General features: G+C 47.6%; 6 protein-coding genes across 6 annotated transcripts; 3 read left to right on the forward strand and 3 right to left on the reverse strand.

Annotated features, from left to right (window-relative positions):
• Positions 1-1,930: 1,930 nt before the first annotated feature.
• GCG54_00004510 (uncharacterized protein) lies at positions 1,931-2,652 on the forward strand (the record flags this gene model as incomplete). The annotated part of the gene is made up of 2 exons (XM_045404559.1): positions 1,931-2,498; positions 2,627-2,652. The coding sequence occupies 2 exons, from the start codon at positions 1,931-1,933 to the stop codon at positions 2,650-2,652; spliced, it is 594 nt and encodes a 197-aa protein (XP_045262502.1).
• A 436-nt stretch (positions 2,653-3,088) lies between these two features.
• GCG54_00004511 (uncharacterized protein) lies at positions 3,089-5,448 on the reverse strand (the record flags this gene model as incomplete). The annotated part of the gene is made up of 6 exons (XM_045404560.1): positions 3,089-3,346; positions 3,402-3,710; positions 3,932-4,037; positions 4,115-4,505; positions 4,563-4,771; positions 5,258-5,448. 6 exons carry the CDS (start codon positions 5,446-5,448, stop codon positions 3,089-3,091), a joined length of 1,464 nt encoding a protein of 487 aa, XP_045262503.1.
• Positions 5,449-6,290: 842 nt separating this feature from the next.
• Positions 6,291-6,677, reverse strand: GCG54_00004512 (uncharacterized protein; the record flags this gene model as incomplete). Its single annotated transcript, XM_045404561.1, has 1 exon — positions 6,291-6,677. The coding sequence occupies one exon, from the start codon at positions 6,675-6,677 to the stop codon at positions 6,291-6,293; it is 387 nt and encodes a 128-aa protein (XP_045262504.1).
• Positions 6,678-10,502: 3,825 nt separating this feature from the next.
• Positions 10,503-13,872, reverse strand: GCG54_00004513 (Succinate--hydroxymethylglutarate CoA-transferase; the record flags this gene model as incomplete). The annotated part of the gene is made up of 2 exons (XM_045404562.1): positions 10,503-13,299; positions 13,352-13,872. 2 exons carry the CDS (start codon positions 13,870-13,872, stop codon positions 10,503-10,505), a joined length of 3,318 nt encoding a protein of 1,105 aa, XP_045262505.1.
• Positions 13,873-15,379: 1,507 nt separating this feature from the next.
• On the forward strand, positions 15,380-17,099 carry GCG54_00004514 (High-affinity nicotinic acid transporter; the record flags this gene model as incomplete). The annotated part of the gene is made up of 4 exons (XM_045404563.1): positions 15,380-15,570; positions 15,619-15,945; positions 15,999-16,201; positions 16,264-17,099. The coding sequence occupies 4 exons, from the start codon at positions 15,380-15,382 to the stop codon at positions 17,097-17,099; spliced, it is 1,557 nt and encodes a 518-aa protein (XP_045262506.1).
• A 744-nt stretch (positions 17,100-17,843) lies between these two features.
• On the forward strand, positions 17,844-20,123 carry GCG54_00004515 (putative transcriptional regulatory protein; the record flags this gene model as incomplete). The annotated part of the gene is made up of 2 exons (XM_045404564.1): positions 17,844-19,345; positions 19,394-20,123. The coding sequence occupies 2 exons, from the start codon at positions 17,844-17,846 to the stop codon at positions 20,121-20,123; spliced, it is 2,232 nt and encodes a 743-aa protein (XP_045262507.1).
• Positions 20,124-20,164: the final 41 nt, after the last annotated feature.

Genomic DNA, 20,164 nt, shown 5'->3' on the forward strand with positions numbered 1-20,164 from the left:
TATATAAATAATATATCTAATAGGTAGTATTACTTATATTAGTATAAATATATACTACTCTAGTAGTTTAGTAGAGCTATAAAGTATAAGAGATATAAAACTTATTACTACCTAATTAGTTATACTAATAAGTATTACTATTCTTTACTAAGTTATTAAGTTTATATAATACTAAAATATAAATAATTAAGGTTTTAATACTTATAATAGTTAGTTATAAAAGTAATATTAAAAAGGAAAAGTTTTATAAAAACTTAATAAAGCCTTATAAAATATAAAAGTTATAATAATATAATATAATAAGGAGGAAAAAAAAAAAAACTAACCTTAAGTAGGAAAAAAAGNAGTACTACTTTATAGATAAATATAAAGTATTATTAAATAGTTAGAGAGGTAACTATAACTTTAAATAGTAAAAATAGTAGTTATTTACTATAGTAAATACTACTAAAAGTAAGAAAATAAATATAATAAATTAATAATAATAGTTACTATCTAATATTCTAAATAGTTTTATAATATATCTATTTTAAAAAGAGGATAAATAAGATAAAAAATAAAATTATTATAAAGCTATTATTTAAAGAGGGCTTACTAAGTAAAGAATAAAATATTTATAAATAAAAAATATAAAACTTATTAAAAATAATTTCTTTTTTTAAGAAATAAAAAAGACCTCTAATAAAATCCTATTTAGTAAATAATATAACTCTAAAAATAGAATTATAAAACCTATAAAAATAATAATAATATTAAGAGATAAAGAAGCTTTAGTAAATATATAGTAAATAATTACTATATAAATAATAGAGATAATTTATAATAATAATAGTAATTATAAAAGCTTATTATAAATAATAGAAGTTCTTACTTATTACTAATCCTATTCTATAATAAGGATAATTATAATTAAAAGGGGGATAATTATAAAGGTTTAGTTACTTAAACTAAAAGGGTTTAAAAATAGTTTAACTAAATTAAGTTAAAAGAATAGAGAACTTTATAGAAATAAGGTATAAAACCCTCTATAGTAAAGACTTAGTAAGTATTTACTAAAAGGTTAAAAAAGAAGATCTTAGAAAAAATAAATAAAAGTAGTATAATAATATTATACCTACCTTTTAGGTACTTCTTCTATTAGTTTAACCTAACTATAGCCTATAGCCCCTAAATACCTTTATAAAAATCCCTTAAAAAGAGGTATTATAATATTTATATCTTTTTACTTATTTCTATATAATAAAAGTAGTTTTTAAGTTTAAGCTAAGTTTTAAGTTTTAAACTTAAACTTAAGCTTAATTAATTTCTATATAATAGATTGTTTTAATAGTAATAATATATATAATTAATAAACTGTTATTAAAAATCTATTATATATATATATATATATATATATCTTTTAAAATAGAAAGAACTTATAGATTTAAAGGCTTTCTCTTTTATTTTATAGCTAATATATTTAAAAGTTCTTTTAAAACTAATAATTAGCTACTTAATTAAGAAAAAGTTCATAATAAGTAGTTTAAAAATTATATAAGTAGCTAAATATAACCTTTCTTCTAAAAAGTATTATTAAATAAATAGTATATTACTACTCGTACTTTATATTATTATAAATTATTTAATTTTATTTAATATCTAATAATTTAATCTTTTATTTCTAATTCCTTTTTTTTAAAAAAAATAATAAGTATTAAAACGCTATACTTTAGCATAAATTATAACTTTATAATATAAAGGCTTAAGCTATAGAGTTATTAGTAATAAACCTAGTAGAAGCTAGTTTCTTAAATAGACACCTAATATAAGCTTTACGCTTAATGCAGGCTAACTTACGCCCCTAGGTATAAATATATAACCTGCGCACCTAACTTCTAAATTCCTTCTCTCTCCTACTTATAAACCTTTCTTCCACCAGCTCCTACATAACATGGAACCAGACCCTTTTAAGGCTCGCACGCTCGACGAGGTCCCTACCCACCTCTCCGCTTACGGACGAGACGCTTACCAACGCACCTGCCTCAGCATGCTCAGCACCGGTATCCACAAGTGGGGCTTCGTTATCTACCGCTGTACATACGATGACGACGAACTCTGGAACCGCTACCTCGCGCAGCTTAAGAGCTTCTGCCATAACCAACTCGTTGAGTACCAACGCGCTGAGCTACTTGAGCAGTACTTAGATCGGGTCGTTATCGAGGACCGCGCCACCCTCAACAACGCCTCCCGGGTTGAAGTTAGGAAACACTTTAATCAATGGGTGTCTGAGCAGAACGTCCCCATGTTCCCAACCAAGGCCTACCTGAATATATTTCCCATCCAGATGCCCTGTTTCCGATACTGTCTTTATGTCGACAAGCAGTGCCTCAACACTATTATCCAGTTCCAGGAAGCAAACGACGGCACAGCATTGTTCTTATCGGAACTGCCGCCAATGGTTTTTGCTATCGTTGATCGAACCTGGACACCAAATGGCACCCAGGACGAGTTCGATATTCGTAAGGCTTTGAAAGAAAAGGAAGAGATTGACAAAGAGCATGGTGATAACGAGCAGGATGACGAGGAAGAGAGTGAGGACGAGGATGAGGATGAGGATGAAGACGAGGAGGACGACGAAGAGGACCAGTACGATCGCGGCTATTCCCTTATTGATGGCAGCGATCGCAGGTATGTTGGGTGGATGTATTGCAGCGCTCTTTACGTGGCGGGCCTGTACGAACAGCTTCATGGGATAAACGGCTTGGATGACGAAGATTCCTATTTTCGCCCACCCGGGATCTATCCTCGCAGGGGCAGATCGATGCCTAGTTGAAGAGGTCTCTGATGAGATTTTGGCAGGACTGTTTGATTGGTGGTCCTGGATTAAGATTTTTGGACTTGTTCATCAGCGTGTCATTGATCAACTACTAGCCCTTCTGCTGGCTGTCTTTTGCTGACCTGTCTGCTAGTTCCCGACCCTTGCTGCAAAATAGCAAACAACCAACCAGCCAAATGTCGCGGGGCGGCTGAATTAACCGACTAACTTGGGGGCCAAAGTTGGCCGGGCTGGTTCAAGCCACAATGCGGGTCTACTCAATGATACTGCCTGCTACTTACGTGGCGGCGCCTTTATGTCACCCAGTCGACCTCTCAGGGCTGCTATCGCGGCATTAATGGCAGCCATGTTTGGCGGTGCCCGGCCGGAGAGTACAAGCGGAGCGAGGGCGTTTTGTATATCGTCCAGCATCTCTTCCGCCCAAGCACGGGTTCTCCTGGCTGCTTCTTCGTCAAATTCCCTGACAAGATATTCCAGGTTCGCAAACTCAATGATCAACATGGCAAGAAGATGAGCTGCATTAAACAGATTCTGCCGGTTGCCTTGGACCGTTGGTAAAACGTCATGGTGGTTCAGATAGACGAACACCGAAATTGCCCACAGTGAATACATCAGTATCAAGCTTTCGCTGGCGTGTGGATTCTGGATAGCGGTAAAAGCTTACTCTGGCGATCCCTCTAAAGAATTCATCCTGATCAGAAATATCACCAGTCAAAGCCCCATTACGCAAGTCTCGCATTGTATTGCGGGCAACCGGGTCATCGAACCCGAATATTTTGCCCTTCATGTTGTTCAGTTTCTTCTCGCAGAGAACCATTGGCGCTCGGTTTCCGATAGAGCCGAACTGATCTTGGAAGTAGTCCTCTGGTGTATAGAGAGTCTGGCTTTTGCCCGCCTTCGGAAAAAGTGCCTTTAGGAAACTTCTTTTTCCAATATTTTTTGATGTCATCGGCATTTATCCGCGAGAAGACAGACTGCTTTCCATTCGGCAGAATACCGGATGAGAGAAATTTCACTAAATCAGGCGTGAATTGTAGCTGTTTTCCGCCTGTTAGCTGAAGGTTCGACTATTCTTTTGACTTGGATCGGTTAGGGGAGGATGGTTGAAATGCTTACATCTGGGTTGTGCTCTGTGTCGAGCCACTTCCCTGTCTGCGCCTTCGTTGCTTTTGTGTCGTATTTAGTGACAAGGATATCAGGGTTAGTACAGCCAGCATCCTGCCTGATTGAATGGGTAGTCGTGTTAGAACTGAGGCTATGAAGTACTTCTGATCAGGTTGTTGGAGGCAGGTTGCTTACTGGAATACGTTGTCCGAGGCCTCAGGTTGGTCAAGGAGCGAGCCCGCGCCAGGATACTCTCTGGCTATGATGGTCATCGCCACAATAATTTGCAGAAAGTTGAACATACTTATATCGAACTTTCGTCTCCTATCCTTGGCCTGGAGGGTTGTCGTTTTCTCGGAGATAACATCAGCCAGCGAAACGACTTGGGGCGCAACGATGACATCTCTGCGGAGCTCATCGTGTTCGCAGTCGTCATCCTCGCACTCCTCGTTGGGCAGATCCGAGCCCCATTCGTCAGGACCGCAACCCTCTTCGGTCTCTGATGTGCAATACGGCGCTGGACACTGTCCGTTGTTACCAAGCGCGTCCTCTTCCGGCGTACAGCATAGACTCTTCTTCCTCCACCCTTGGTTAAAGCTTAATGTCAGCGAAAACGCGTCGGAACGAGGGGCTTATGACATACAGTTGCAAAGAGTACCGTCTAAGCCGCCCCGGTCTAAGATCAAGGTAACTTCCTTGTTGTTATAGGTGTTGTCTGCACAGTCTCCCTGGCCAACCCAGTGGCAGTTGGAGAGGGGAGGCGGATCGCCCTTGCAGCAGTAACGATTGTTGATCGTGCCCAGCCCACATTTTCCTTCCAACTCCGAGGCTCGCGCAATTTCAGTCTCGTCACTTGTACACTTTTCGGAGCTAATTTCCAGAACGTCAGTTGAGGGAGACACATAGGTATCGGTGAATTGAAGGTTGCGACCAGGCAATTGTACTTTTGGGGACAGTTATGGGCACCTGAAGTCGGGCAGGTTCACGGGTTTCTCAACGAGGCGGCGCTGTGTGCAAAGGACCTGGTAGACAAGGTGCGGAAAACTCAATGAAAGGAAAGGCCTGTTTTCAATTGCGAGAGTTCGCCTTCTGTTCAGCATGTTTTTCACACTATTACAGACATGAGGCCGATTAGACACGGCGAAGCATAGGATATCAAGAGCCAACATATATAACATATTGGTAAACCCCTACCAGAGAACACTCTCTGAACATCATACGTTGAGTCCACTAACAGCAGATCATCGCACCCATGCCACGCCATCTCGGTCACCCTCGCCGCCGCCGCCGTCCCTGGGGGCCATAGCCTGCTTGCTCTCCTCCACAATCTCTCGCTACCTCTCGGGGAACAGCGCGTTACACCACCGTTCGAAACGCCGGTTCTGCAAGGCCCGGTAGCCTTCGTCGTCGCGATTGCTCAGGTCGAGAACAGCCGGCCGTTGATCCACTCGCATCGGCCTTGGTGCAGGCAATGCTTGGTCGGCCGGGATGCGCGCACCGACGCTGCCGCATTCCTCCTGCTGCGGCATTGTAGGCTACGTCTACCGTCTTGGGTCCTACGGCCGGTTCTATTTTATGTGGAACTGGCTTGCTGGAGCTGAAGGGTTGCTGGGAGCTGTTGGGGCCAGCCACGTTCAGCAGTCCTTGGTGGCCGAAGTTGAAGGTGATGCCGTTGTTGGATGCGTGTTGCCCGAGGGAATTGTTGAAACAAGTCTGATTCTGGGTGTCGATGAAGTTGACGATGCGTTCCAGGTCAGGATAGCTATTGGCCTTCTTCTAAGCTTCGTTTAGTCCGGCGTCCTTCCACAGACCTTCCCTACGTAGTGATCAACACCCTATGGAATTGTTCATAGGCAGTCTCGTATTAAAGAAACCTTATGAAAGTTTAAGATTCTGGTACACATACCCGATGAATAATGAGATCTAAGGTGCGTGACAAGATGAGGTGTTGGTCAACCTCTTCTCTTCAGTCTCGGACTATTTCATGGTATCAAATGAGACTGGGATTACGGAAATATGGAAACATGTAATGGATTTGTTTTGCTAATCCGTTGTACGCCTGTTTCTATATCATTGGCGAAGGCTTGAAACTAGCAGTAGTGATCTGCCACGTTCAAGACCGCGAGGACAAGCAACTTCAAACTTACATGCCATATTTTATCATATTGAGATGTTTTACAGACTGATGAGACATATAAGTGCTGTTAACTTCGTATGGAATATTCAAAGAGAGAACTTTCATTCAATTGGAAAATGTTTCGTTCATTGTCTTATATAGCACAGCTACTACCCAGAAGACTTATGTATCTCGGCGCTATTCCCCATCTAATACTCCATGTAACTTCTGATATTCTGTAACCTCGAATCATATTTACTGCTCCATCTCCTCCGCCTCGGTCGCCTCAACAGCGCTGAGATCACGGCCACCCTTAGACTTTTGGGAGTTCTTTGAAGCTTGAGAGGCCTTGGAGGCCTGGGAGTTCTTCGAGTCCTTGGACGCTTGAGAATGGTATGAGGCGAGGGAGGCGTCGCAGCCCTTGCCGCAATTGCCCGCCCTCTGCTTTGCGTGGTTGTCGTCGTGCTTCTTGACATCCGCAGCGGTGTTGGGCTTGCCGTTGGCTCTAGCCTCAATGGGCTCGACAGCGGCCTCCTCGATGCCCTGGGGAAGCGCGGGGGTGATGTCTGACTCGTGGGCAACGGGAAGTGCGCTGACGCTGGCAGCGATGGTAGCGAGGACGATGGTAGTGAAGAAGCGCATGTTGGCGGTTGTTATGTAAGAGACAATAGAGTATTGGGTTAATTGTAGTAGTGTGGTAGTGTGGTAGCTAGAAGCTATTACTCAAGATAGTGAATAAAATTGATGATGTAAGTTGATACAAGATGTGAGCTGATGAGCAAGAAGAAATTCCCACTGGTTAGGGCGAGAGAACGAACGTCTTTATACAAAAAAGAAGATGCCGATGTGCCTTAGTCTACCAGCCTAATGCCGCTTCCCGCGATGTCTTGCGCAAGTTTTCTCGCTGCATCATGCAGCCGGCTATTTTCCTCCATTTCGACAGGAACAGGAAAGGCGCCCGCTATGCTTTGGGACGGCCTGTTTCTTCCGACCCCGTACAAACGAAGTCAAAGTCAGAAGGCCATCACCGAGTCCGAGTTGGACGACCGCAGATCTGGCAGAGCAGGGCAACGTTCATGCATCGTCGATCCGTAGGGGACAAGGTCCGAGTAAGGTCTAGATGGGACGTTGGACCAGGAGCTCCCTGACTAAGGGTCGGCCACTTTGCCGAATAAGCTTTCAGTGTCGGCCGAAATCCCCTCGGCAGCAGAGTAAACTTGTTCTGTTTGCAATAGTAGCGCGTTTGGTATTATGCTTATTTCGGACCAACGTGGGGGAAAGTAGGACGTTCTAGCGCCTAGTACGCCTCACTCTTTACTCTCACAGTGAATAATTTAGCTTGCTAGTCAATCATGTCAACTTCGGAGTAAGGCATACTTGATTCCTGTATCACAGCTTCATGTGTTGTAACTAATACGATGATGCATAGAAGGCCAATTTCAGCGTTGGTTCAACTATGCCTTCCGATAACTTGCCCGGACCAGAGCCAGCTTACAATATGGCCTCTAAAAGCACCGATGGTTACAAGCAAGTAATTATTGATGAATCATCAGCACATTTGGATGCAGTTTCGATCGTAAGCGGAAATTACGGGAAATCGGCTCAAAGATGAGCGACTTACATGCCGTTCCAGGAAGCCGACGGCGTTCCAGATGCGTCTTGATAGCCGCGTAAGTGAGTACGTTTTACCCCTCTTCAGTCCGAAGTGGCTCTGTCCACGTCGAACGTCGTTCATCAATGACAGCTCCAGGGCATAAGAGATCGTATCCCTGACACCTGACCCAATGTCTTGGTCCAGTCGGCATCGTGCCTGATTCGTGGGAGCGATCCCCGTCAACGATGACTGAGACTGTGACATGAGCGGCCGCTTCGGTCTCGGTCGCCGCCACCACTCCGTACGCCCTACTAAAGTTGTCTCTCGGCATGGACCCTGGAGTCAAGGAACTTTGCTGGTATTGTCGGCGCACTGGAAGCTCGCTACACGCGGCAAACTGGCTCATGTTCGTTGGAAAGATTTAGTTGTAGGAAGAATCTGCTCATGTCCGGCGCAGGAGCTGGCCTGAGATACCCGCAAGTGTCCAGTGCGGTCTGTGTGATTTTACCAGGCTGACGGCGGCAGTGCGTGTTTCGGAAAAGCTTCTTTTTCCATCGACACACGATACTGGTGGCCGGCCAGGTGTTCTGTGCAGACGCTGTGTGAACAACTTCGATTGTCGTCTCCCTGCTCGACATAAAATTGATGTCTTGCGAATCGCATTAGCAAGAACATTCATTCGGGGTAAAGTTGCGGTTCCTGGTCTGAACTCCGAACATGATTCAAGGTATATGAACAAGCTTAAATCGGAATTCTAGTATAAACGAGGGGCACATTGAACAGATGCTCTTAAGCTGCAGAAGGTTACGAGCATCAGACGGACAGTCTTTCCGCTCTAGAGCAAAGTCAATAGGCGATGAAGTAGCCAGAAACTGAAAAGCGGTGTCTCCGACTGCTGATGCTATGCCACACCTCTCTGCGCCACCATAATCGATGTCACGAGTAATTAGACTTGAGCACCTGACCAAGTAAGCCCATTTGGCTGTTGAGCAAGTTTATTAGGTTTTGTTGTGCTAAGACGTACGGAGGCTACCGGAGGGTGACCAGGACGAGAGGATCACCATTGCATACGAACGGCATGAATCTTCAGACGAAATTGGTGGGAACAGCCGCCCTCGCCGGCAGTATCTCAAGGAGATATCGGAGCTCCGTTGGAGCGACACGGGCAAGTATGGCTGCCCCGGGTGGTTAGAATCGTATAGGACATGCCGAGGGTTGCGAGGATTCCGAACTAATGGGACAAGCGCTTCGCCGTGCCGTCGATTCCAGGGACTACCATGTGAGTTCCCATCTTCTTGGGCCCGCCGCGCGACAGAAACTGGAAAGCTTGAGTTAAACGCTAAAACCGAAGGGATCGGACGAGGACGGCCGTAGGCAGACGGGCGTTGACACGCGTTGAGGAGGTTTGGGCAACGCCCTATCGCACCGGCCTATTTGAATAAGAGCAATACCAAGTCTCACAAATAATAGTAGAAACCCGACAACCAAACTCAGTCAGTAGAAATGGTTCGGAAAACCATGGAAAACCTGAACTCACCAACTCTCAATATGTTGATCTCAGGGTACTCTGGGTATCACTTTTCATGTGGCATTTATGCGACAATAATAGTCTCCGGGGGATCGCCGTACGATGGATGATCTCTTGAGTTCCTTGTCGATGTATACGCCGGCGATCGTTCATCCCCACTCACTTCGGCCAAGTCCTCGTCATCTTGTCACCTCCATCTGTAATAACAAAGACGCCGTTATGACAAATGGCAGGCGTCAACAGTCTCAACTGGCAAAAGCTTGGCGTCCACGCATTGAATCTGTGCTGGACCCCGCAGCGGGAGATGTACGTGGCCCGCGCGAATCAGTCACCAGTCGCTCGGTATCGCCGCCGCCGCATCCAAGGGCTCGGGTTCGTGTCGACTCGTGGCTGACACAGTGTAGCCGCAACGACTCATCCCGCAGCTACGTCGGCGATGATGCTGATTCGTGGGCGTTTCCGCGCGGATGGCCGGTGTTGCGGCGGCCACGTAAACTTGCTCATTAAAGCATTTCCGCGCGCCCAGATCTCCGTGACATCTTTGCGGAGAGAAAGGTCCACAATAACAGAATAGGAATGTGTTTGCCGCTTTGCCGGTTAAGATTAGGGTCCTAAAACGAAGGCGCGGAGAAGCTTAGTTGTCAAAACGAAGCAAGTGCGTTGGCGGGGACTGGACAAAGGGGGCAAGAAGGCATGCTTGAGACCGAATACGGGGGAGATTCCGGTAGCTTGATGTTCGAATTGGGAACATAGGCGCCGAAGGTGGCAAGTGACATGTAACTCATAAGACTTAGCCTAAATCTAAAATATTGAGTGTAAGAGCGCATCATCAATTGTCAGGTTAACCGTGATCAAGAACCATTGGCTTCTTTCCTGATTCTTTGGCAGACTCTTCCGAGAGATGGGCAGGGATTTGGCTCTCGAATTATCGTGGAATAGTAGCAACGACCGTTGCACGAAAGTTCTGATGCCAAAGTACAACTTCTTGCATCCCGTCTCCTCTCAGTCATGACCCTATGCCGCCAGGGGCCAGGCGGACATGATCCAGTTGTTCCAGCAGAATCTTAATAAAAGGGGATTTCAGTACTCGCGGCTTCAAGTCAGTTTCAACTGCAATAAGATTCAATACCGCTAAGTTGAGACACACGACTGATTTCAAAGTTCTCCCCTTTATTGGTCGTGCTGGGTGCGAGGTTCTGACTCACCAACACGAATATCATACTCCCGCTTTCTTCCAACTCTGTTGTACAACACGGCTTCTCGAATGATTCTCTATGGAAGTGAGATCTTATTCTAAACTAGATTTCGGTAAATGTGTCGCATCTTCCGGACAATGAAGTAAACTTTAATGAATCCATTCAGGGGAATCAGAACCCAAGGGCTTCGGCATCACGTCCCAGCCGACTTCGACCCCATCAACATGTGCGCTGTGTCTGATGGCCGTCATGGAGCCGAAGCCCGTGTCTCTCGTCTCGAAAAGCTCATCCCGAACATTCTCTGGCTTTTCGTAGTCCTTGACCTCGAAGCCTGTCGCTCCATTATACTGTCCCAAACTCCGCAAATATTTCATCACACCTGCCAGGGAGACGTCTACACGCCAAGAGCCCCCCTGGGTTGCCCGCTTGTACAGAGCAGCAATTACACCAGTCGCGAGCCAGTATCCGCCGGCGTGGTCAAGCGCCTGGCATGGCGTTGGACGCGCTGCCTCCCCTTTTCCAGCATGCTCTGCCTCGGAGACGTTCATTCCCGAGCAGGTCTGCACAAGCGAATCATAGCCTCTCCTACCGGACCAAGGCCCTTGTGGCCCAAATGCCGACATGTTGGCGACGATGATGGAGGGGTTTATTTTGACTATCTCCTCAGGTGACAGTCCGTGGTTGGCAAGACTGCCAGGACGGAACCCCTGAATGAAGACGTCCGCTGTCTTGATCAGCTCGATCAATCTCTCCTTGTCAGAGGGGTTGTGGACATCGAGTTGAACGGTCCGCTTGCCACGGCCAAAGTCTCGATCCATGGTCGGAAGATCAGGCAGGTTTGGTGAGGTGACCCAGATAACGTCCGCGCCATGGGCCGCGAGCGTCTTTCCACATAGGGGAGCGGCAATGACGCGACTCATCTCGACTACCCGGAGGCCTTGAAGACATTTCGTGTTGCCGCTTCTCATTCTTGCAGGTAAGCCGGCGGGTCCTTCGGGAGATAGTTGAGTGACGTCGATGGGGAAATTGCTGATGGCTCTAGACTGAGGAAGGGCATCCCATTGTCGATACGATCTCAGGGCATACGTCGCTAGCTTGCCATCGACCGTTGCAGCAGTTTCAACATCAATACTAGCCCATCCCGACAGCTTCTCAGACAATTGCTCTCTGGTTGAGCTACGGGGTAAGCCAACAAGATCGAGGATGCCATCTCGGTGGTTCGGAAATGAGTCGTGTACTCGAACATGTCCGTCAGATGTCTTGTGTAGACCTCCAATGGGGCCCCAGGGGGAAGGGGTTGGCTTCCCATCGAGGATGTAGAGTCTTTCGGACTTGAACTCAACGGTCGCATGTTCGAGGGGAACATCAACGGCAGGCACAGAAGATTCGTTACGCAAGGCGTGGATCTGAGCTGCTGCGAGTGCAGACGAGGCAATGGAACTCTGAGCAAGGACACCAATTTTGAAGGAGGAGGGCAGGGTTGGTGCCCCATCATTTTCAAGATTGAGCGCGCTGAGAGCTTCAGCAGGGAGCTCAAGCCCCTTCCATATCTCCTGAACAACATCCTGAGCTGAATAGTCTTCACGGGGTATGGCTGTGCTGGAAGCCATAGCGACACCGTTTATTTTGGGCTGAACGGCAGCCTTCGCCGCAGGTATGCGAATTCCAAGTAGTGGCGCATGTTGCTGTGTTCCAAGAGTGTCGCGCTCGCCGACGCTGCCTTGGGCCCATGGCCGTTTGATAGTACATTTCCAGGCGAGGGCAGGGTCAAAGTACATATTAGTCAGGATATCGTCGTCCGTAACACGGTAGAGCTTCTTGATCGTCTCGTTGGTGAATACATTAGCCTCCCTTACGCGCCTGTAAACAGATTCGTCGTCAAACATGACATCGAAAGTCATTTCGAACGGACCAGAATTCTTTGATCGGATGATGCGTGCAACTTGACTCAAGGGCGCCTCTTCTTGGGGAACAGACTTCGAGGTCAAGGGGGTGAGCTCTCCGTTGTCGATCTTGCTGAAAACATCAGGAGAGAGGTGAGTGACTGGCTCAGGAGATGCCTGCGACGATCCAATAGTTTGAGTGAAAATGGGGAAGATGGAGGCCTCTTCACCGTCATCCAAGTCCACCAGGTGATAGAGGCTGAACTTGAAGACAGCTCCAGCATCTTGCTCGTGTGGGGAAAGGGGGCTGGCAAAGTTTCCCGTCGTCGCAACTTGATCGGGGTACGCAAAGTGTAAGATGGAAGCGCGTACGTTGTTGGCGATTGTGTGGGACAGCTCTGAGGTCGGAGCGACCACTTCGCCGAGGACGGCGATCTCGTGCGGGCGTGCCTGAACCGGCTCCAGGGGGCCCATCACTCCGTCTTTGCCATATACGTGGTACAGAAGTTGACATTGCTCAGACTTGTCTAGCTCCGGAAAAAGCTTCTGCGAGTACACTCGAACGCGTTCGAGGAAGTTGTCGATTTGGTCAATAAGAATGGCGTCTCTAATGCCTCCAATGAAGATCGTACGGTATCCCAGATGACTGACGCCCTCCAGCTTGACCTGATAAGGCGTGATTTCGAACTTGGCGCCGGACACTCGACAAGTCTTCGGAGTAACTTGTTCGTACTTCGCCCCGTCCAGGTTGAGAACGCCTCCGGGTCCTGGGAGACGATCGGGCCGAGTCTTTTCGTACAAGGTGTGCGCAGCGACGGAGAGAGGAGTGCATCTCTCTGCCGGAGACAGCGGAGTAAGGTCGAAGGAATCCCTTCTCATCGTTGCGATCATCGATCGCCCTTTCGGGACAGCGCAGATGCCGCCGCACTCCATGATCTTGCCCATGTGCCAAGCCACATCTGGGAGTACTCCTCTGGCGATCGAGAAACCAGCAAACGGGGCTGGATCATAAGACCGCCCTCCAATAATGATGTCAGGGTTCTCTTTTAAAGCCTCCAGATAACTTTGGTTGTTTTGTCAGTGACAGCCCTTTGCATGTTGAAACCTTTACTTACGGTTCAGAGCCCATCTGAGCAACAACGTCTACAGCACCGTCCACCACCTCGGGAAGAAGGGGCTCGACCGGACCACAAGGACCAACGCGATTCTGTGATATCCTAGACTTAATCCACTCGCGGTTCATGCCGGCCTGTATCGTGGCGACCTTGAATGAGTAGCCTTTCCGTTCCGCAATCTCCGTTACCAAGTCGAGCATTTCAGCAACATGCTTGTTGCTGCCATCACCACCAGCAGATCCAATGAGAGCCTTGATCTTGTGGTGGAAGCATGCTTCGAGTATTGGCTCCAAATCTCGGACATACGAGCCTCGTCCGCAAGTCATCTTGCCCATGCCGAGTTTATAAGGGCCGCCATCGGTAGAGCCACTGTCGACAATGATTGCTGCAGGCTTGTACTTTTCAATGCCATACCAGAAGTGATCTGAGTCATATCCATAGCCGAGCATAGCATTGGGCGTGAGAATGGTGAACTCATCGATGGGCTGATGCCCGTCTGAGCCGTTGATGGTAGCTGGCATGTTCGCTGTGCTGGCAGGTGAACTGCGCCGATGAGATGCCTCGAGGTATGAATCTTTTCAAAACTTATAAAAGTCCTGCGTGATGATGTTGGTCCTCTTCTATGTTCGATACAACCAGGGCTGAGGCGTCAGTAGTAAATGCAAGCGTTGATTATACGCCTCCGGGTCTCCGCTAGAAGTCACATGGGTATTTCCCTCGGTAATCGGTTGCAAAACGACGCACGCGACGAGAAGTTGCTACTCTCCACAGATACCGTGCAATTCTGTCCGAAGTCGGTGCAATCTTTCGTTCTGGGCTCTCTGACTTTCTCACACCCGCGGTTGTGCGGGTGGTCGACTCGGTATCACTCTCCGAAATGCGGGGTCTCCGTCGGCATCTTCAATGAACTTCGGCATTGTCCCAGCTACACATACTTCGGCATCTCTTGGTGTAGCGACTTGTCATCATGATTCATCTTACCCACTTACAGTACTAGGTAGGGCGCGGATGTGCCACTCCGCGAAAACAAGGTGGAACTAGTATTTTAAATTCTTATACTTAATATTTACTCTTTTGATTAGAAGGGGAGACTGCTCTTCAGCCGAGCCGTCAGATATTAACTAGAGCATAGATATTATCTTTTTAAAGTCTTAGGAGACATCGAAAATCATGGTTCTAGATGCGGAGACCAGAGCGAGAACATGTTGAAGGATATAGGTATGAGAGCAAAGGGGTTGGAATTGAAGTTATTCAGACTAGAGCATAATAATACAACAATACTCAAACAGGTATACGTATTTAGCCATAAGAAAGCTCCTTAATAATCATATTTAGAGAAGAAAAGCATAAATATATTTAAATTAGTAACTTTACATGAAATATCACATGTTACTTCGTTGCTCCTATTCAAAAGTGTCTTTACTATAAAAGAGAGGGTGTTTATAAGATAATAGTAGCGACGGCCTAGACGACAGTAATAATAAGATTAAGATGCGATATATAGACAGAAAAGCCACTGAATAAGAAGTCATTTTGAACAATAAGAGTGAAACGGATAATATAGGTCGATACTCCGCCGGATAGCTAAGCTCTTGTGGAGCTATCAGCTAATCTAACGACTCCGAAGGCAACTGGCGAATTCTTTGCTACGATCATGTACCTGAGTCAATGAAGCCCGCGCTTTTCCTGAGCAACAACATGACTTTTGAGGCGTCGGCATTGATACCGACCTTGCCTTGACTAGGCTGACTTGCCCATTCCTATCCATGCGCTCGTGCGTCTCCACAATGATGGGACCCTTCCCCGTGGGGTCGTCTCCATAGCGCGATCTGTGTCCTTGGCTCTTGAATTATCGTCTCACAGGCCTCAACTATCCGTTGGGCCGGTCTCTTTGGCAGAAACCCTTTGAATATAAGTTCAAGCTTCACTCATGTCTATCCCACCGGCTTCCATGCTGAGGTATTCTCCTTGGACTTGACATATTATCAAGCCAGCGTACAATACAGACAACACGCCTTGTCAGCAACAATGGCAGCATCACAGCCACACGAGGAGCATAAGCAAGAATTAGTCGAGAATGAACACGGTGATCGCACTGTTCACGTCGAGGGCGATGAATACAATGAGGCCATGAAGATTGAGGAACACTCTGCTCCCACGTGGTCGAAAGAAGAAGAGGGACAAGCTCTCAGGAAGTTAGATTGGAATCTGATTCCTTTGTAAGTCATCAACAGTTTCTTCTCGTATCACTTACTGACTGAACATAGACTGGGCGCTTTGTACCTTGTTTCTTACATAGATCGAGGTAATGTAGGGAATGCCTACACGGCTGGCATGGGCGAGGAATGGGGAATTACATCTGAAGACTATTCTTGGATTGTCACAATTCTGTACATTGGTTACATCTTGTTCCACTGGGTAACTCTGCACTCATTCTCAATGGTCATTGAATCCGCTGACACTGCAAAGCTCATTCTCGTGTGGACTTTCGTCCCGCTGCCACTCTGGACAGCACTCATGGCGATTGGTTGGGGCTCCATGAGTATGCTTCAGGCCGCTACCCATAACTTTGCAGGAATCATGGCACTGCGCTTGTGAGTTATCTTAACTTATTTTGTTGGGCAATATAGCTGACGATTGATGAAAGCCTCGTTGGAGCATTTGAGGCTGGTTTCGTGCCGGCTGTTGCTTTATACATGACCTTCTTCTACCACCGAGGGGAGATGGGGCTTCGATACGGTCTTTTCATATCGTTCTCTCCCCTAGCCAGCTGCTTTGCATCTGCACTGGCGTATGGTCTTGTCAGTGCAAAGTCGTCTATACCCAATTGGGAGCTCTTGTTTCTTGTCGGTAAGTCAAGGCCATTGCAACTGTTTGTTTTCTTTTCGTGAAGCTGACCAAACTTCTCGTAGAGGGTTCCCCAACGATTCTCCTGGCCATAGTAGCCTACTTCTATCTCCCACCCTCGCCCTCAGAGTGCCGGTTTCTCACCCCCCGACAAAATGAAATCATCAGTCATCGCGCTTTCAAGGGCCGGGGTGAGAAGAGAGAGGGAAAGCTCAACTTCAAGCAGGCTTTTGCTGCCTTTTACGACTACAAAAACTATTTGCAGGCACTGATCATTTTCTGTCTCAATACCGCTTTCGGCTCGTTGCCAGCATATCTACCTACAATTCTTCAGGCCATGGGGTACACTTCGCTTCACGCACAAGGCTTCTCTGCCTGTCCTTATCTGGCCGCTTACGTGGTGTGCGTCACGGCGAGTTTTGTCTCCGATCGTTTCAGAACCCGTGGGATCTTCATCGTTCTATTTTGCTGCACCGGAGCCGTCGGATATGTCTTATTGGCCACCATCCATACCACCGGTGTCCGCTATTTTGCGACCTTCCTCGTCTGCGCAGGAGTCTTCCCAGCTGTTGCCCTTACTTTCACCTGGGTAACTGACAACCAAGGTTCGGCATCCAAGCGTGGCGCCGGACTGGCTATCTTCGGCATGGTCGGTCAATGTGGTCCGATCTTGGGTGCTCGCTTATTCCCCAAGACGGACCAGCCGTGGTACGCCAAGGGTATGTGGACCTGTGCCGGCATCCTGTTCGCTGCTGCTGCTTTGGCTACTATTCTTAGCCTTTGCTTGAAGTTTCAGAATAAGAAACGAGACGAGAAGTATGGAAAGAGTGACTTGGATTATGTTCCGGCTGAAGTTGCGGACAAGGGCGACGATCATCCCATGTATAGATACGTTCTTTGAGAACCTTGGAAGTTGACCAGAAAGATGGGGTGACAGTCAAGAAAACCATCTCAACGAGGGTAAATTGAGCATTACCACAATATACGGAGTGTGGCAACAGTGACTATTACAAAGACAATAACAGCTATCTCCCGGTTTTGTTCTTTCAACTAGGTACACTTATCCGGCACAGAAACATGAATCTTGAGACACATTTCATAGTCGTGAAGATTGGTTGGTCTGGCAGGAGCATCCATAGTCTCTGATTTCACAGCCATTGAAGAGTTGACTTCAATCGAGAAGACAAAAGCCGTAACTCAAAACATACGTGGTATGCCAGCTTGGCAGGTGGTATCATGAAAGTCACACGAAATTGATGTGTACTGTCAAAATGAAGACTGCCTACATTCATGAGGATTACACCGATCTGTCATAACCTTCATGTTGTGAGAAACGCGTGAAAGTGTATGTTCGCCCATTGAGAACATCATTTGAAGTCTAATCACCTATCGGGTGCTGAATGGGGGGCAGGAGAGTTGCCGTGGGGCCGGAGTTCGCGGGGGAACGGGCATCTAGGATGTTGACCCCGCAAATCCCACAGATGCCGAGGTGGACACGCTAAATCAACGTCGAGCCTTTCAAGATTCCGAAGGTTAACATCATTCCTCGCTATCCAGTAATTCTGTCAACATGAATCAAAACTCTTCGTGATCTTGATCATTCTCATCGCGGATGATCGGAAGTTTGCCTACAGACGTTTTCCGAATGCCGACCCAAACCTCGAACTCGGACTCTGCGACGAGTCCGGCAGAGATACCGAGACCTTCAACCTCAGGACCGACGTCTTCGGCAACCCGGAAGTCACGCCGATATGGATTTGCTTGCTCCAGCTGCAAATCCCGCAAAGTCAAATGCAGTGGACACCGGCCCATCTGCACTGGGTGTCGCCGGTCAGGCGAGGAGTGTGTCTGGCCGGCGCCCACCACGGCGGAATCCCGACTACGCGAAGCCAACGCCCGAATTAGAAGCCTAGAAGCTTCAATGAGAGAGCCTGAAAATGAAACATCTAGGTCTCCGAGCACGAACCAGAGGCATGAGACATACACACCCCAGACAAATGCAACGTCGGATTCTACCCATGGACCATCAAACGACGGCAGTCGGGCAACAGCTACCACAGAACCCGACGGTGAGGGCTCTTTGTGGTTCCAGGTTGGCATTGGAGAGGATGGAGCAGTCATCTACAATGGCCCTACAAGTCGTTTCCACGCCGGGGCTCTGGAGGAAGACAATCTTAACGAGGCGAGCGACCCAATACGGGGCCACATCGAAACCTTGCAGTCCCAGTACGCTCTAATGGACTCCGTCTGGCTGCCTCTTATTGCTGCCAAGCCAGGAATGAATGGGACAGGAGTAGATGCAACCACTGGTATGGCCCTGCTAGACATCTACTGGTCATGGTTGCACCCTTTGCATAGCTGCGTCTACAGGCCTATTCTAATGATGGATCTGGCACTGGGAGGCCCATACTGCTCTGACTTTCTGTTACTATGCATCTTTGGGTTGGCAGCGAGGCACTTGCCTGAAGAAGCTTCTGATACCTCCGGTGTCAGCAAAGGAGAGCGCTTCATCGCTCGTGCTCGAGAGTTACTCCTCCAAGAGATGGCAGCAACGAAACCAGCCATACCTACCATTCAGGGGCTGTTGATTCTGGGTGGCAGACAATGCGCTACGGGAAAGAGCTCCGAAGGATGGCTTTACACTGGTATGGCCATCCGCATGATGAAAGACATTGGTCTTCACCTTGATATTACTAAGTTGTCGAGGCTGGAGCGATGGACACCGGCCGAGATCGAGACTCGCAAGCGATTGTACAACTCCGCGTACATATGGGACAAGACTCTGAGCCTCGCCCTCGGGCGTCCTCCCTCATTGACAAGACGTCCATACCCTGCTCAAGAAATACTGGATAAAGTTGACGATCAACGCCTCTGGAAGCCGGTCCACGCCACTGAGGTTTCCGAGAACTATGTTCTTTTGCCTTCTTGGACTACATCAACGTTTTGCGCTTTTTGTCATCTACATGAAATCACAACATCCATGATGTTATTGTTCTCTAGTCTGACCAAAAATGACGAGTTTGCCTCTCAGATTGCAGACATTGATAGCAGAATCCATGAATGGTATGATAGCATGCCTGCTGCTCTGAAGATAGAGGATATCTCTGGCTTGAGACAAAGTCCGCCGCCGCATATTGTTTCCTTGAAGTACGTTGGTCCAATGTAAGAGAAAGCATGCAACTGACACAATAGCAGTCTTCTTTACCATGCCCTTCATATCCTTCTCAGGCGACCCTATCTCAGTTCTTCAGACAAGGACCTGAAAGAGCGAAGCATGAAAGTTTGCATCGAACACTCGAAGAAGATTCATGCCATTCATTCTTTGTACTCCCAAACGTTTCCTCATAGGCTGATGACCTATCAAGTCAGCTACTGCATCTATACCGCAGCAACTGTTGAGACGGAAGAGTTGAAAAGAGCAACGACACAACAAGACCGAGAAGATGCTGCAGCGCGTCTTGCAGCCGCATTCAGAATTCTGCAGAAGGAAGCCTCGCATACACCTGGCAGCGGGCGGAGTCTGGACACTATCCGAAGACTCTTGAGTACGGGACAGCCTTCAAGAAACGGCGGGCATGAGAAGACACCCATGCCGAGGAATCACTTGCAACAGCCCAGCCAACGACAACCCCGCACGACGAATACCGAGAGTAACGGAAGCGGGTACGCCAACGGTAACGGCGGGCTTCTTGGCTCAGCCCCAGGCCAATTCTCCGCATCAGCCGATTCATCTGCAACAAACAACAACTCGCTCTTCCCCCCAAATGACGGCGGAGTATGGAATGATGACATTGGATACGGTGGTACGGACACTGGCGCCGGATTTCATCCCGACGCCTTCCCTTGGGGGGTTGCCGGCTTATCGACGTTCTCTGGTGCCGGCATGTTGTGGCCGTCGTTATCGAATGCCGAGAGCTTCCAATGACAACGACTCTGAACGCCTGACATTCTTGAATGGTCATATTT

The sequence above is a fragment of the Colletotrichum gloeosporioides genome (assembly GCF_011800055.1).
Source record: "Colletotrichum gloeosporioides strain Lc1 chromosome Unknown consensus_54, whole genome shotgun sequence".
Classification (NCBI taxonomy): domain Eukaryota; kingdom Fungi; phylum Ascomycota; class Sordariomycetes; order Glomerellales; family Glomerellaceae; genus Colletotrichum; species Colletotrichum gloeosporioides.